This window comes from Cynoglossus semilaevis, chromosome 19 (assembly GCF_000523025.1).
Source record: "Cynoglossus semilaevis isolate Cse_v1.0 chromosome 19, Cse_v1.0, whole genome shotgun sequence".
NCBI classification, from domain to species: domain Eukaryota; kingdom Metazoa; phylum Chordata; class Actinopteri; order Pleuronectiformes; family Cynoglossidae; genus Cynoglossus; species Cynoglossus semilaevis.
Window position 1 is genome coordinate 134,191 of NC_024325.1, and position 15,884 is coordinate 150,074.

A 15,884-nucleotide genomic window follows, 5' to 3' on the forward strand; every position below is an offset into this window, starting at 1 on the left:
GTTGGATCAAGTATCGAAAACACAGTTTGTTGGTCCATCTCTTGTCACGATGAGCTCACTGTTCACCGTCATTCTGTACCGTGAACCCTACAGATGAACGAACGAGTGGACACGATGGAAATGAACAGATGACACCGAGATATCCGTATAAACGAGCTCAAAGCTCAAGCATTGAAAAAAAAAAAAAAAAATATTCGTCTTGGTTGGACACCATTGGACAATATCAAATGTACATCCTGCAGGAAACACTTCCCTCACTCTCCTTCCTACTGTAACCACATGGTAAGAACGGCCAAAGGTCTGAAGCTCCTCTGGTGGACTGTTAGTAATGTTTCCCAACATTTACACAACAGTTAATTTCATTGTAATATTCTACTGTACAGCTGGTGTGCTCGCTTTCCGTTTGCGACGTTGTGAGCGCGTGGATGAAGCACAAATTTGAACGCATCTTTGCTAAGATAGAGATACAGACGGTGTTGGCTTCCTGAAGGTAAATGATCTTGTCGCTGATAATTAATTACTCCAAACGTCTTTTTTTTTTTTGTTTTTTGTTTTTAATAAATCCATCTAGAATACTTAGCAGCAGTGACTTAGAACTACTTAGGGAAATACCTTGACGGCACTACTTTACGGATTCATACATAAACACGAGTAGTACGTATCATCGGATTAAATTAGCGGCGGGATCTAGCTATAGTCCTATAATTGTTAAAGGCTCCTCTCATTATCATCTGCTCTGGTATTAAATCTATGCATCAGTTAAAGAAAAATATGTTCGCAATTTTTGGTCTTTGCAAACAGAAACAGCAAACATTATTTGTCGTAAAGTACAATAAGACCTGACGGAAGCAGTGCTTGTGCAGCGCTAATCAGAATAACGGATAACCACAAGCCGCCGATGGCTAACCAGGGCTACGTAAACCTATCAATCTTGCGGATGTTTGTTATTAATAAACAGCTATGTAGAAGTGCTATTGAAATGATACTCCGTTGACTAATGATTGCATTTATTAAATGTGCGTTCTATGAATACAAAGACGAAGGGGAAACGATTCTGTACGCTACGTTTAATGCGATGTGTTGACAACCTCCTCATGTCTCGATAAGTATCAATAATTAAATGTGTCTGCAGCGATGGAGGAGGAGTGGAAAACATTAAAATTGGAGGCTCAAATCAATCCCGCCTCCCATCACTAATGCAAAGACTGGTCGATCTAATCTAACGTTACTGAGGAGATCACTCGTCTGATCATTTGACTGATAGCTGACCGTGATTTAATGGGCCCCAAAAGCCATTTGGTTAAAGCTGGGTGGCGAATGGAGAGCCTAATATTTCTCTCATTAATAACAACAACATTTACAAAATGTTGGGATGAAACGGTTTAAATCATAGCAACATTAACGTTTTAGCCGTTGACCGACATCAAATATAAAAACCTTCTGCAAAGTAATTATTCAATGAATTTTTAGCTCTTACTAAATGTTAAATGTCGGTTTTCCTCCTTAAGCCTCATTATGATGTCCTTGTGTTTTTAGGCTTCTCAAATTGAAGTAGAACTTGAAGACCTTGAAGCAGTGAGTAGCCACCAAAAACACTGCTGGATCGAAATGGAGAAGAAGAAAAGAAAAGAAAAGAGTCTCTGTTTCCAGTGCCGAAGAAGAAGAAGAAGAAGAAAAAAAAAGTCTCTGTTTCCAGTGCCACTGGAAAGACAGGAAGTGAAAGAATTCAACATTTTGTTGACACAAAATGTCCGTGAATGAAATTAGTTTTTAACGATCGGAGCAACAGCAGCGACAGAAAACAAAGGCACCAGGGTGCCTGGCCACAGATGTCACATCAGGAGCCAAAAAACATAAATGCTGCCCATAATTGTTCTGGTCTATGCTGGATCCTTTAATCTCTCCGCTTCAATTTTTTTTTTACAGACAGAGGTCTGTTAGCCTTCCACACTAATGGGCAATTTTACACTGGCTGCCCAAGCGTCTCGGGGCTATGGGTGGTCGGAGCGAGGAGAAGTCCATTAACTGCAGTGTAGACACCAGTCCATGTTTATCATGTAATATGCACACACATAGGTAGGTGTACCCCTGTACGCAAGTCTGTGTGTGTGTCTTCCCGATTTGTGTGTAATCCTCATGGCACAGAGCACCTCCGTCATCAAACACAGTGGGCCAGTTAAACAATAAGAGTTGCCGGACTAGAAAATACAGCAACCTCGAGGGATGCAAAAGCAATTCCAGATGATGCCGCATTGAGTCTGGAGTGAATCTGGGCCTGACCCGAAGGCTAGACGCCGAAGGTTATTAATGACGCTTTTATAGAACGACGTAGGCCGCCCGCCTGCTGGCTAACTGGCTAACGCAGTGCTGTAAAAAAAATGACTACAGATGCCTCGGGCGTGATCCGATGTTTGGCGCGTGCCGTGCGTGTTTTTCTGCTCGACGGATGTGCGTCTGGAACGAGCTCCAACGAAACGTCGAGGCATGCTTGCTTCGACTCATTACAAGCGAAGATGCACCGACGTGTCGAAACACAATCGATAAAACACGCGCGATCTACGACTACGCTACGAAAATGACGAGCACTCAGGAGACACTAGGAGGAGGGCTCGGCTAGTCGCTAAAGGGTACAGGGCCAGAGCTAGCTTTGGCGGGGAGAAGAAAAGAAAAAAAAAATAGATATTGCAACCAACACAGTCAGATGTGACAGTTTGCTCCCTTCATTACCCACAACTACATCTGAATTTATTGTATCTTCATGCTCACCTTCCATCTTTACAGACGTGCAAAATATCAAACTTCTGAGAAAGAACGGACGAATACAACACACCCACGCACACATACTCTCACATACTCTCTCTCTCTCTTCCTCTCCTCTGTACACACACACACACACACACACACACTTTAGGACTGTCACTTTTTAATCCATAACCTAAACGTCTGTTTAGACACCGAGGGCTGTTTCACTTTTGATTTTTTTCTTCCAAATTTGAATGACACACGCATCCCTCGCAGCCAATCTGAACCTGGGCCTTACCATGTTCCCACCTCAGAAGCTCATCAACCAAAGTCTAACATTTCAGTGGGAACAGCTGCTGCGGAGGAGTCTCTGCGTACGCTGCTGCAGGCTAGAACTACCCATGTGACCGCACGAGGCCTGATGGCGGTGCACTCTCTCGCGCCCCGTAGACGGGTACAAGCAAGACACATCTCCTAAGGTTAAGATTATTACGAACTAGTTGACTCATATGAAACCAGAGCATCTAAAAAGCCTGTGCTACTTCTCAGACGGCCTGGAGTCATATTTGGTCAAGGGGTGACTTTGTGGCGTCAACTTGCTCGGCTTGTCTTCCAATCGCGAGCGCGATGACGTTCTGTTCACAGGGTGAACGAGTGAAGACCGTTCAGCCTTCAGTGACTAAGCTCTTCTTTAGGCATGGGAAAAAAGTATAACATGTCATGTAAAAATTCATGGAACTTCCTTGTTGGGAAAAAGTGACAGTCCCAGAACACAGACAGTAAGGTATTATGGACTTGGGGCCTCCTGCAAACATTGTTTACCGTCAGAACCGTTCCTGATGTGATGGAGTCTAGCGTTGGGTCAAATTTAGTCTAGGTTGTCTTTCATAATGGCGGGTTTTCTGTTGACATATGTGGCCCAGTAACCTAAGTTAAAAATAAAAAACAGAACTGGGAAGATGATGCGCGATATCTTGTCCACTTTGCTGACACGGTTGTAGGACTTCTTGGCCTCTGTGTAGGGATCGACCATTTTCTGCAGGTAGTGGTGTTTGGCCGAAGCTCCGGTGGCACTCTTGGAGATGGTTGTGAGGCCCTGGTCTTTCGCTACATTCATAGCGTAGGTGGTTCCAACAATGTTGAAGGTGTTGTTGGCCTTTTTGGACAACGTCGCCGATTCTCTTCTCTGAAAAGGAAGGCAGTAAAGTGAGAGTCATGAGACGCAGAGCACCAGACCCACCAATACTTCCATTTGAACTCATAAAGAGGAAATAGAAGCAACACCACGAGACACGACACACACAAGAACAAAACAAGCCTAACCATATCTTTAATCCTTTCGATGTTAGCCTGAAACGGTTCCTGAAAAGAAAAGTAGAAAAAGAAAAAAAGTTTACTAATTATATTAAAAAACCCCATCTCACATCCTCTCTTCATCACTCTGTCTAACTGCTACTTTTTTCCAAACATTGTACCATACTAATGATATATGTTTCAAATCTGCATCTTTAAATATGGATTGCAGAAAAAGGAAAAAAAAAAAGAAAAAAAATGCCATGACAAAAATTCATGACATAAAAATGAGGAAAAACGCATTTTCTACTGTAGTGTCGCTGAAGAAGCAGCCTGGTACTGCAGCCTGGTACTGCTCGAAGTAGCATCACAGCACAGGATTAGAAACAACGCAACACAACACTGCCTGAAAACATGTCCGACAGATTGTATCAGGGAGAGCAGCCAGGCCTCTTCAGACATACAGCTCGCAACTAAACAAATTTGTCAAACGCTGAGAGGGAGCGAGGCAGCAGCTGAAGCCATTGTTGCTTTTTTACCAGAGAGAAATGATGGCTGTCCTTTATATTTACGTCCGAGGCCACATGGCGAAAGAGTAGTTAGCGCCTTCCGGCAATAACTAGCGTTGTTAGATGGTCATTATGTATGGACTTTGCATCCCTTTTTCCCTCGCATGTAGGGGTTTCCTGCTCGATTCCGCCTTTCTCTAAAAAAACACCATGGGTATGGATGTGAGTGTAAGAAGTATTTTGACTCCATATGTGGCCCAGGTATGGCCAATGGAGTACACGCTATGGATGTACCCCGCCCTCACCCCACGATTGGTGTAACGGTCTCAAGCCTACCAACTCTGAAAAGGATTAAGTCAATGGCGTGACAGGAAGTATGTCAGAGTTTTGATTGGATTTCTTGGAATCTTGAATAATTATTTTGCACAAAGGCCTTAACTAAAGTACATTATTTAACGCGGATTCAAAGATAAGTAAGTAATACGTAAAGCTCTACCCAACATCGGGAAGCAAAACTTCCCAAAAGGTTTTCTTTTTTCACGTTATTTACCCACTATCTGCAGCACGTCCTTGAAGAAACAAACAGCCGGTAAAGCTGTTTCTTTTTTCACGTTATTTACCCACTAACGGGAAACACCAGCTGAATCCAGACAGCCGTTCGATTCATTAGGTTTGTTTTTAAAACCACTGAAGTGAAGTGTTTCTGCAGCACGTCCTTGAAGAAACAAACAGCCGGTAAAGCTGAGCGCCACCTACAGTAGTTAGAAAGAAAAAGAAAAAAAAGAAGGACTTTGTCGGCTTAACAAGGGCCTCAACCAATTACTAGTACATCAGGGTTAGTGATGTACCAGTGTGATGATGTCATGGAGGTCTCTCGAGTCAAGTTTCTTCTTCGCTGTCTCCTTCTCGCTCTTTAGTGATTCTGCATTCAACCAGTATTTTGCATGTCTTTGTTAGAGCTTTTTTTTTTTCCCTTTCTTTACTATTTAAGTCTCAACTTGGCTCGGGGGGAGGGTTGAGCCCCACATGAGAATTCTTTAGGTCTAAACAGCCTGGTTTTGTGTAAAAATGGCCAATACAAATCTTGACTCTTGAAGTTGTTTGCAGCTTTATCTTGACCGCTGGACAATCATTTCTGCGTTCAAACGGAAATCTGTGTTGCACTGTTAAGAACAAATCCATCAAACAAATGTGATATGTAGTATTTTCCCCAATGGAAGAATGGGAAACAGTATTATTGCTGCATCTGCCTCGGTGTGTTTTTGATTTTTTTTTTGTTGCCGGTTGTACACATTGGATAGTGCAACATTCGCTTTCGTTTGTGTTGTTTTTTTTCCGGGAACTTCCCCCATTATGGCTCGGACTCTTCTGATGTTTTGATGTGCTTGATTATGATGTTAGCGTCAGTGACATATGTAGGCACTTATGCACAATATGCGATCTCCCCCTTGCGGCAAAAATCGAGGTACGTCGCATCGTAGGAAAAAGAACTCGACGTAAGTCAAGGGCTCCCCGCAGTTCCGAGTTTTGAAAAATACAACGCAAATGGACCCTGTGTATGATTGACAGCTGTTTTCAACCAACAACCTCCCATGGAAACTAAAGCCCTGCACTCCATCCACGGCCAACCAAATCCAACATGCAGCGATTAAGCTTCCGAGCAAACATTTTCACTTTTGCTCCTTGGCTACTTTTTCTTCTTCATTCCCCCCCCCCTCCCCGTCATTCCATCTTTAATTAGCATAACTAATGTGCCATCCCCCCACAAAGCTCCACTGTGGAGCCTTCGGGCACACAGCTAATATCACAAAGTGTTTTGTATGGTCTTTACCCTAAATATTCACAGTCTCTTACAACTGGAGGCAGAAAATGTCTTAGCGTGCAGCCAGGAAAAGTTCCCTTTGTTTGTTCAGTGTTCTAAAGTACAGCGTTGCATCACTTTGGGGTGGGGGGGTGCTTGTAATGTGACCATCTTATATTAGGTTGGATTATGAAGACATCCATCAAACGGCACAAGAGTCCAACCTAGTGCTTCTCAGAGTTAGCCCCGGGGAGACACACTCGGTGTCTGAGTCCACAAAATAATTACCAATGATTACCTTCATGCTCTATGAGGACGTATTCGGACATCTGGATATATTCATGACTGAAATCGGACTGAACTAGAAAATGATGGATATCACGGTGACAATGAACCTAACCTGACCTAATAGGCCCAGTCAAGTCAGGTTAATTGCATGTTCAGCAACGTAACTCTTTATTCACAATGTTATTTTGAGGCATCAAGCGAGGTCCAGGTAGGAGTTTTTCTAGACTATACGTGTCAAACTCAAGGCCCGGGGGCCAAATGCGGCCCGCCCAAGCCATTCTGTATGACCCACCGGAGCTTAAAAAGTATTTAGCAGTCCATGCAGCATGAGTTTCTTAACCTAAGAAATTAAAAAAAAAATAAAAAAAAAATACTACACAGCCATGAGCAGCATTTGTACCTTGAACAAATAATAGTCAATTGCAGAAACATGTATTAGTCTGTTATGGAGTAGTTACATCTATACCAGCGGTCCCTGACATTTTTTGTTCCAAGGACTGGTCTGCCAGTATCACCCGTTACTACAGACCGTTAGCAAGGTGCTGAGCATTGAAATTAAATTCAAAATAAATCATCTCTCAGACTCTGTTCTGTTAACATCAGAGTCTGAATGAAATGTTATTTTAAATAAAGTAAATGGATGTGACTGGATTTTCTTTTGAATGAAGTAAATTAGTAAAAATTATGTACATTTTTTTCCACTGTGGTCCGGTATAAAATGACCTACGGACCGGTACTGGTCCGCGGACCAGGGGTTTGGGGAAATATGAATACAAAATTATCAATTTTTGGCAGGGTCAGATAATTTTTCTGATATTGCCAGGAAGAAAAAAATATTACAATACAAGTCAACTCCCATTCGTACTGTGGGAACATGTTAATGTTAAGCGATTTCAAATATCCCTATTGTCTATTGTAACATTTTTAACCACCTACTACAGACGGCAAGCTGTAAAAAAAAAAATGACTGTCCGACCGGGAAAATCTCACCTGATCTGTTTCCTTTGCTCCTTTGTGTCAATAAAACAAAAACAACCTATTCCTGATTTATTTGCTCGGAACGTTTACATGCACCTCATCTTCCTTGCAGCATTCATGTTTTTCCCACATTACAACCTTAAATTATTTGAACACAACAAAGTTGGAAGAGCGACTTGGCAAACTGGGAAGTTGGATCTTCTGACACCGCGGCAAAACTTTCATCCTCGACCGTCTTTTTTTTCGAGTGATAAAATACCAGGTTAATTTGGTTCCTAGCAGACGTCTTTCAAATTCAGAAAGACGTGAAGGAGCATTACCGCCATTTTAACCAAATGGTGTGAAGGGTTATAGATGGGGTTAAAAAAAAAAAGATTTTTTTTAATGTTAGGATTATGGATATTGAGATAATTCTCTTTTCGTTCCTGTTTTGTGGCCTTAGATTTTACAACTCTAGATCTTATCTACGCAAAAGTCTCTTATGTAAAGCTCAAAGCAATCGACCTGCGGTAACTGCAGTTACCAGAAAAAGTGCCTTATCTACGCAAAAGTCTCTTATGTAAGGCTCAAAGCAGTCGACCTGAGGTAACAGCAGTTACCAGAAAAATAAAGTACTGAACATACAGTAGGAGCCTTCACAGTCAGATACTTGAAACAAATACATTCGCTAAAAAATATATCACGAAGGCATCGAAGCCTTTGAAGAGAAATCACCTCTAAGGCTGCGATAATGTTGAACCTGAGACGTTAAACGTACGTGAAACTGCCTAAAAAAGATCCCTGGGCAGCGCGAGGACGAAAAAAGATGCCAAGGAAAGCAATAGGAAAGCAATTCCTCAACACGTACACGAGTTGTGTGCACATAAAAAACAAAACAAAAAAAAAAAGAAACATACACACAGAGACAAACACACACAAACAAGTTGCAGATTGCATTAAGGAGAGTAAATGGTGAGTTTCTGCCTGAAGGGCTCTCTCTGAAGTCGATTAGTACGAAGCGAGAAAGACGTGGCGCTGATGCCCTATAGATAAGCTGGTACTTCCCCCACGGTATTGATCTCTTAACATCTAACACCACCCGGAGACTCGTCCGTCACAGTGACGGCCGGCGTCGGCAGGGGAAGAGGAGCTCTGAGGTCACGTGACTTCCCGAACTCTTTAATCGTCCAGACCGAGGACACAATTTGCCCAGGAACGTTGTTCACTGCTTTTTTTTTTAGCAGGGTTGTTTACGTGTGCGACTAATTATTTGAGAAAGCGCACTTCACTTCGACTTAGACACCTCTAAATGTTTGGCAAACTGAGAAATTTTGAAATTTTGACTTACCTAAATTTGGCTTGCTTTGACGTGATGTTTAGGTTTAGTGGGTAGACGTGTGACTGACGTCTAACGATCTCTGTTTGAGATGTGATCGCAGGGAAATTCAAGAGATCTGCATGTATTTTTTTTTTTTTTTTTTTTGTAATCTCATTTATGTTCAAAGTCCTACGCCTTATTTACACTACTGGATTCGCAGCATAATAATCCAGTTAGCTACTGTTTTGCAGTTGGCAGTTGGCAGTTGGCAGGCAAGTGATTCCACAGATCAAAGTGATATATTTTAAGGAGTAAATATGTGAAAATTTCATTAGATCATATAAGGACCCCCCAACCCCAGGCCTGCTCGGAAAACAGGCAAAAAAAAAAAAAAAAAATTGCAACTAATGTCACGGCATTTACTGAAGCAGTGATTAGGTTAGTCGGTAATGTAGAATGACTGAACTACTGACTTTATCAGAGGGCTGTTTTATATTGAAATCGGATGTTAACGCTAGGGCATTAAAGTAATTAAAATGCGGCGATTAATCAGATTAAAATTAAAATTAAAATTTAAAAGTTAAACCTTTGCATATCTTTCTTGCATTTGTAGATTATTAACATGTAGAACAGGCGTGAAACACGTACCTCTTCGTCGTCTTTATAGGAAAAAATGTTTTTTGGGCTAGATTTTAAGAATGGGGATTTATCTTAGTGGCGCTTTGGCCCAGAGGCAATGTCTCTGTCATTGGTGTGGAACCCCATGGTTCACCTCCTGGGCAAGTTTGAATCCTGGTTATGGCGGTTGGTACGGTGCAATGTGATTTGGGTGGCGACCTGCGACCCGGTAACGGATGAAAATGGATGGATGGATGGGATTTATCTTAATTAGTCCTGAATTATTGTCACGAATCCATGGCTAACCTGTGATCGATTGGATCAAAAATTGGTTAATGGTTTGACGGCCCTCGTTTATGGCTCCAAAGCCTTCGAGCTGTCTTTAAAACCCAAGAAATGTCAACGTCTTGTTTGTCCCCAAGTTTTCCTCCCACAGTCTGGAATCATACAGGATTAGTGTATTTGGAACTATCGGCGTGGGAGTTTGAACAGTTGCCGGTCTCTCTGTGTGGTCCTGTGTTAGCCAGGTGAACAATCCAGGCTGTAATCCACCCTCGCTTGATGTCCGCTGGGATTGGCTGGGAAGCCCCGCCTAAATAAATAAATAGGTCTATGACTCGGTGTGGTGTGAACTGCGGTGGCAGTAATAATTGTTGCAGAGACAGCTCACTGTGCAGCGTGGGCTGGACTGCAGTGTTCAGACTATAATACTCTGTAAGAAGAACATCTACCTCATGACATGTAATGAAATTCCCTCTTTAGTACCGCGTTGCTGTTTTCGCAGCGAAGCGAACGCAGGAGTTGTTCTGCATGGTCAGTGACATCCGACCGCTCCATACTGCTACATCAAGAGCACAATTCTTTTTTTTTTTTTTTTTTTTTATTATTCTGTCAGCTATTTGTGCATAACAGCTCTCCGGCTCAAACAACAATGGCATGGAGAATTTCTCATCATGGGAATTTAAAAAAACAATTTGCCTCTAGGCATAACAGAAGCAGAGGTTTTTGTTTTTTTTTTCTATCAGACTGCGTTTACTTCCGAAAGAAAGTTAAAGCTGTGGCTGCAGTTTTCCATCTTTATCCATGCTGCTGTTCAGCCGTAGTAAATGTTAAGACAAGCTGTGCGTCCTCTAGCTTCCGACAGGGGGGGCCTTGGTGTAGCCCATGCATCTCATCTAGATACCTATGGTTATGATATGTCGGCTATGGCAGTAAAAAATGCCTAATTTAACTAACTAATTCTGTCATGAAAAGCTGAACTTTGGCAAGCAAAAACCGGTCAAGTCGAACACCCAACTGGATGAAGACGTGTCCATATACGTTACATATCCAAAGGCATTTTGCATGTTAAAATTGGAAGACAAACTATGACTCCTACAGCTAACAGCTGAACCAGAAACAGCCCGGTTCTCACAAGGCGGAAAAAAAAAAAAAATCCCGGACCGTAGCCATAGTAAATCACAACATACTTTGGTCAATAAAACAAGTTTCCTCTCATGTTTTTGTACTGAGACCGGAATAAAAGTAGCATTTAACAGCCTAGGTGAGCTCCCACCTAAGCTTGACTTAACTGCGCATATGAATGTACCGACTGTCGACAGCTCACACTTTCAGTCCTGACAGAATTCCCAGAGGCAGTGAAGTCATCCTTTGTTTCTGCAGCAAAGGGCTTGGGATATAAAAAAAAAAAAAAACCTAAAAAAAAATACCCTGTATTTTTAAAGAGCCTGTCAGAGCTTAGGCTCCTTGCCTGAAAACAATATTTTTTCATTGATTTTTTTTTCAAGATAACGCTTCAGAATTGTCAACATTAAATATGAAAATGCATATGTGGCCTAATGCCTTTTACTTTGCAGTAGCGGAGTGTTGTGAGAGTGCTGTGACTCCCACTGTGACCCCATTCTTTTTTTCTTTCTTTTTTTTTATCTATCATGACAACTGTACGCTCAGCGCTGCCTGGAGCAGGCTCCTTAGGTTGTCGCCATTACAAAGAAGCGTCAAAAGGAGAAAAAAGAAAAAAAAAAAAATCCTCATCTTTGCTGCAGTGTGTTGCTACAAATTAGCTGTAAAAGTTCCTTGGCAGCAAAATACATAGAGTTGCGACATTTTTAAGCAGATAAAAATACGTCATATTTAACCCTTTGATGCATGACCCATGATATACTGAGTTTAAAAAAAAAGTTACTAAGTGTTTTTATGTGTTTTTTAGACATAAAAATAAGAACTGATTTGGTTCTGTTTTTATACACCACATTTTCTTTTTGAATGTTGACACAATTGTTCTGCAGTTGCAAAGGCTGACCACTGTATGGCAGTGTTGGGTGATTCTCAGGCGTCCACTGTGGAGGCTTATATGCAACACTGCCATCAAAAGCTATTCTTTATCATAGAAAATGACATTTTCATAGCTGTCCACTGTAGTGACCGTCATGCATGAAAGGGTTAAAGACAATGTACCTTCTTCGTACAAAGCTTGAGTCACCTAGCGTAGCTTGATACTTGGCTGACATGTAAGGGCGGGCATACGCTGTACGATTTTTAGCTCGTTTTTGACCCGATTTTTGAGACGCACGACCTGGCGACGCTCGGCTCGATTTCCCGTTTTGTCTGGCGTCTTTTTCCGTGCAGTGTACAGGGATTAACGAGGGTCGATTATCTGTTCCCGAACCACCGTCGGACGGTCGGAAGAATTTCTGACATGTCGGAAATTTTGGTCGGCCGACAAATTCTTTCGCACACTGGAAGCAGAGCCCCGAGCCGACCGGAGCATTTCTATCCTCAGTGCGCCTGCGCAGAGTGATCGTCACCATGGCGAGGCGTTGGTGGCATGAAAATATGGAGGCAATAAATGTAATAAATAAACAATAAACGTACTGTCCACGTTTATTGAGCCATCTCCGACTCCAGATGCGCCGGCGCCTCTTTTTTTTTTCGAATTTTCAGCGCGCAGTATCGCAGCAATCATAATGGCAGCCTTCTTCTTTATGAATAGCATGTTGCTAATAACCAGCGTCGGAGCTTTCGTATGAATCTTTGTTGACAGCTGTCATTAGACCGTACAGTGTGAGTACATAAATCGTGAGCTTTGTCCGGGACTTCTAAGATTTTCAAAAGTCGTACAGTGTCCGCCCGCCCTAGCACTGAATGATGGCTCTTGAGTACTCTTCGTATGTTATCCAATCTGTGCCACTGTTATGGATACCAGATGCTTAGAATTTGTGGCACCCATTCTGAAAAGCAGGTGTGGTCACCTGATGGCACCCACTAAAAAAAAAAAAGCTCTTAATGTATAGCTCTTTCTAATCCTGGAGGTTATTGGAAACTCTGTCTTTTTTTGGTGTCTTCCTATCTCAGCTAAGTCACAGACACACAAAACACACATTTCCTCTTGTGGAAGTGTTGCTGGCAGCAGTTGAAAGTCATAACTGTCATCTACAGGGACGCCTTTTTTTTTTCGCACCCCACTGGTAAACATATTTACCCAGAGATTTGCAAACAAAAGGGGAAAAAGGGGGAGGAAAATGCAGGAAGAGAATGTAAAATCCTCACCGCCAGAATATAAATGTGAGGGGGGGGATTCTCTTCGAATGAGTACACGGCTTGGTTTGATAAGAAATTTAGATTTAGGAACACGTATGAAGACACAACACATAACCTCCAGTTATAAAACGCATCAGCATGAAGACAAAGCTGGGAAAAAAAATAGACATTTCCGATATCACCGCCTCTCGGTGAAGAGGCTTGTCTTGACATGACCTTTTTTCCAATGTCTGTGCCCGGCTCAAGCAAGGCGTTGGTGGAAATTAAAAATCGAAACTTCACAGGAATAAAAAAAAAAAATAGTATTAATGTGTCTTGATAAAAAAATATACTTGTGTGGCCTGTGTCTCAGTGAACCGCCTTCACCTACTTCTGTCGTTTATTTAATGAATGATGAATGCATTTTTCCCCCTCCACATATGGGTCAACTTGGCTGATCAATTAATAAGGAGGAACATGGATATTTTATAGATTTGGCTCAGATTTAAGTCCTGGTTTGATCCTTTGTTGCCTTTTTTGTGCTCTTGTACTGTCTAATGCCTTTGTTCTAGTTATTTGGCATAGTCCCATATATAACACTTGAAGGACAAAAAAAAAAGCTTTTCTGCCAGAAAGGGCTTTGTGTTAAACTTTTAAAAATAAATCCTATTATTGTTTAATGTCTAGTGTAAAAAGCTCAGAGGCAAAATCGAAAAAAATATGTTTCTCGTGAATTATCGCGGCTTGTCTATAAAACCGTCAGCATCGGGTACACACTTGGTTTGTGTGGGCCCCCGTAATTTGCAGAGTGCGTGTAAAGCTGTCCTCTTTTTCCGAGGACAAAGCCAAGAGCAAAGTGAGGATAAGACAGTGCGCCGCTGTCCTAAATCAGCAGGTTTACTACTGTATTTGGCTGCTAATGAATAAATAAACCCTCTCTTTATGGCCTTTACAGACTCAATCCAATAATAATTCTCTATTCATTTTTTCGCCGTCTTTAACAGGCCACTGCTGTGTTTAATGTAAATCAAGGATTTTTTTTTTTTAAAAACCGCTTAGGAATAAAAAGCTTTTCTAATTAGGACAAATGAAAAAAAAACAAACAAAAAAAAAAACACGACAAATCCAAGGGGAAAACACTGATGTTTGCTCTGAAATGGTGGTGTGTATGGCAATGTTCTCAATTGATTTCAAAATCACTCACCCTTATTTCCATGCCCTCTTTTTTCCCATCCCATGCCCAGCTGCGCTTGGTGAAGTAGTTGACTGTGGCAAACTCAATCAAGGCAGAGAAGACAAAGGCATAGCACACAGCCATGAACCAGTCCATGGCGGTGGCATAGGCCACCTTAGGAAGGGAGTTTCTAGCACTGATGCTCAGGGTGGTCATGGTTAGGACAGTGGTGACCCCTGAGGATGAAATGAAAAGATTAGCAAAATGGGTCCATCTGTCCGAAAACACACGAAGAAGGTTTAAAGTTTGGCGAACCGGTAGGCAGATTTAACACAGTGTCATACAAACAAGGTCAAAATGATTGTTATTTTTCCATATAATAGACATGTAATATATATATATAAAAAAATAATGAGCTAAATGTTATGGCTAACTTTGACGCAAATCATCAAATTTACATTATTTAAAGTGTCGGATAAAAACAGTAGGGCTTTAAATATGAACTTAATTCATAACGTTAATAATTTGAGCTTAATGCCCAGCATGTGTTCGCGGGGCTTCAGCTTCAGGTCAGAGGTCAGAGCACAGGACAATCAAACCTGTACGGCTGATAAGCTGACAGTTGTGAAGTGGTTGGCAAATTTTACTAAAACTAAACATATTGCTAAAATCCACCAACTCTTTGCAGCTACAGTTTCCTTTTTTTTTTTTTTTTTTTTTTTTGTGACATTTTTCCATAATAATACAGTGGAACCTGGGTTGTCGAAACGTGTTTCAGATCTTTCTTTACGGTACGGCTTAGCGAAGTCGTCGATAAGTCGAAGTACCATTATTAGGAACAAGGAAGCAATACAAGAAGCTAAGGTTACAAAAGGGGTGACTGTGATCACCAAGCAAAGATCTCAGACATTAGAAGAAGTCTAATGTCTGGGATTAGACTTCCCAGATTATTAATCTATTATTAAGTCTATGACTTTTATCTTCACGAACAGCCTTCACGAACGAATTAAGTTCGAAAAAAACCGAAGGTTCCACTGTAATTTCCTCTGTTGAATTAGTCATTCTGATGAATATCAACAGCTACTCTGTGTTTAAGCAAAAAATTGTAATTGTTAGCTCTGATAAAAAGTTAGACCAGGTGTAACGTGACAGTTTCACACTTTCAAAATATAAACGTCAATATAACTTAAAGTCAGTTGTTTGAACCACGTATACTGTATTTCCCGGACTTTAAATCGCACTTTTTTTCCATCCTTTGACTGAGTTTGCGACTTATACTCAGGTGTGACTTATATGCTAAAATAAAATAAATTGAAATATATTTCAAGGGCACTCTAGGCTTGTGTACCAGTGTCTTCTACTCCTGTACCACTGAAAATGGTACATGTTTGTTATTTTCACACTGACGTCCGCTAGAGGGCACTCTTGCTGGCTGGTGCGACTCACGTATGTTTTTTCTCGTTCATTATGCAGATTTCGGTTGGTGCAAAATTATACTATGGAAAATAAGGTAAATACCTTATCCGGTTGTATGTACCTCAAAAGTTATTGTACCACCGAAAATGTACACTTCACTGAACTGTAGTGAAGAAATTTGTTAAGAATTTGTGAGCTTTTGAGTGAGGAAGTACTGCAGAGAAAGACCGATTTGCTGTGAAGCACTTT

The 15,884-nt window shown here is 41.4% G+C and overlaps 1 protein-coding gene across 2 annotated transcripts in view; it reads right to left on the reverse strand.

Annotated features, from left to right (window-relative positions):
* Positions 1-2,874: 2,874 nt before the first annotated feature.
* Positions 2,875-15,884, reverse strand: part of gabra3 (gamma-aminobutyric acid type A receptor subunit alpha3) — a 74,009-nt gene continuing 60,999 nt past the window's right edge. Inside the window, exons 8-10 of one of the 2 annotated variants that reach the window (XM_008332162.3) lie at positions 14,250-14,455; positions 4,066-4,104; positions 2,875-3,928 (exon numbers count right to left, since the gene is read on the reverse strand). In XM_008332162.3, the coding sequence (XP_008330384.1) occupies positions 3,611-3,928; positions 4,066-4,104; positions 14,250-14,455 (563 nt within the window). In that variant the 3' untranslated portion in view covers positions 2,875-3,610. The remainder of the gene's footprint in view (positions 3,929-4,065; positions 4,105-14,249; positions 14,456-15,884) is intronic. The other variant, XM_008332163.3, reaches the window with a different exon arrangement.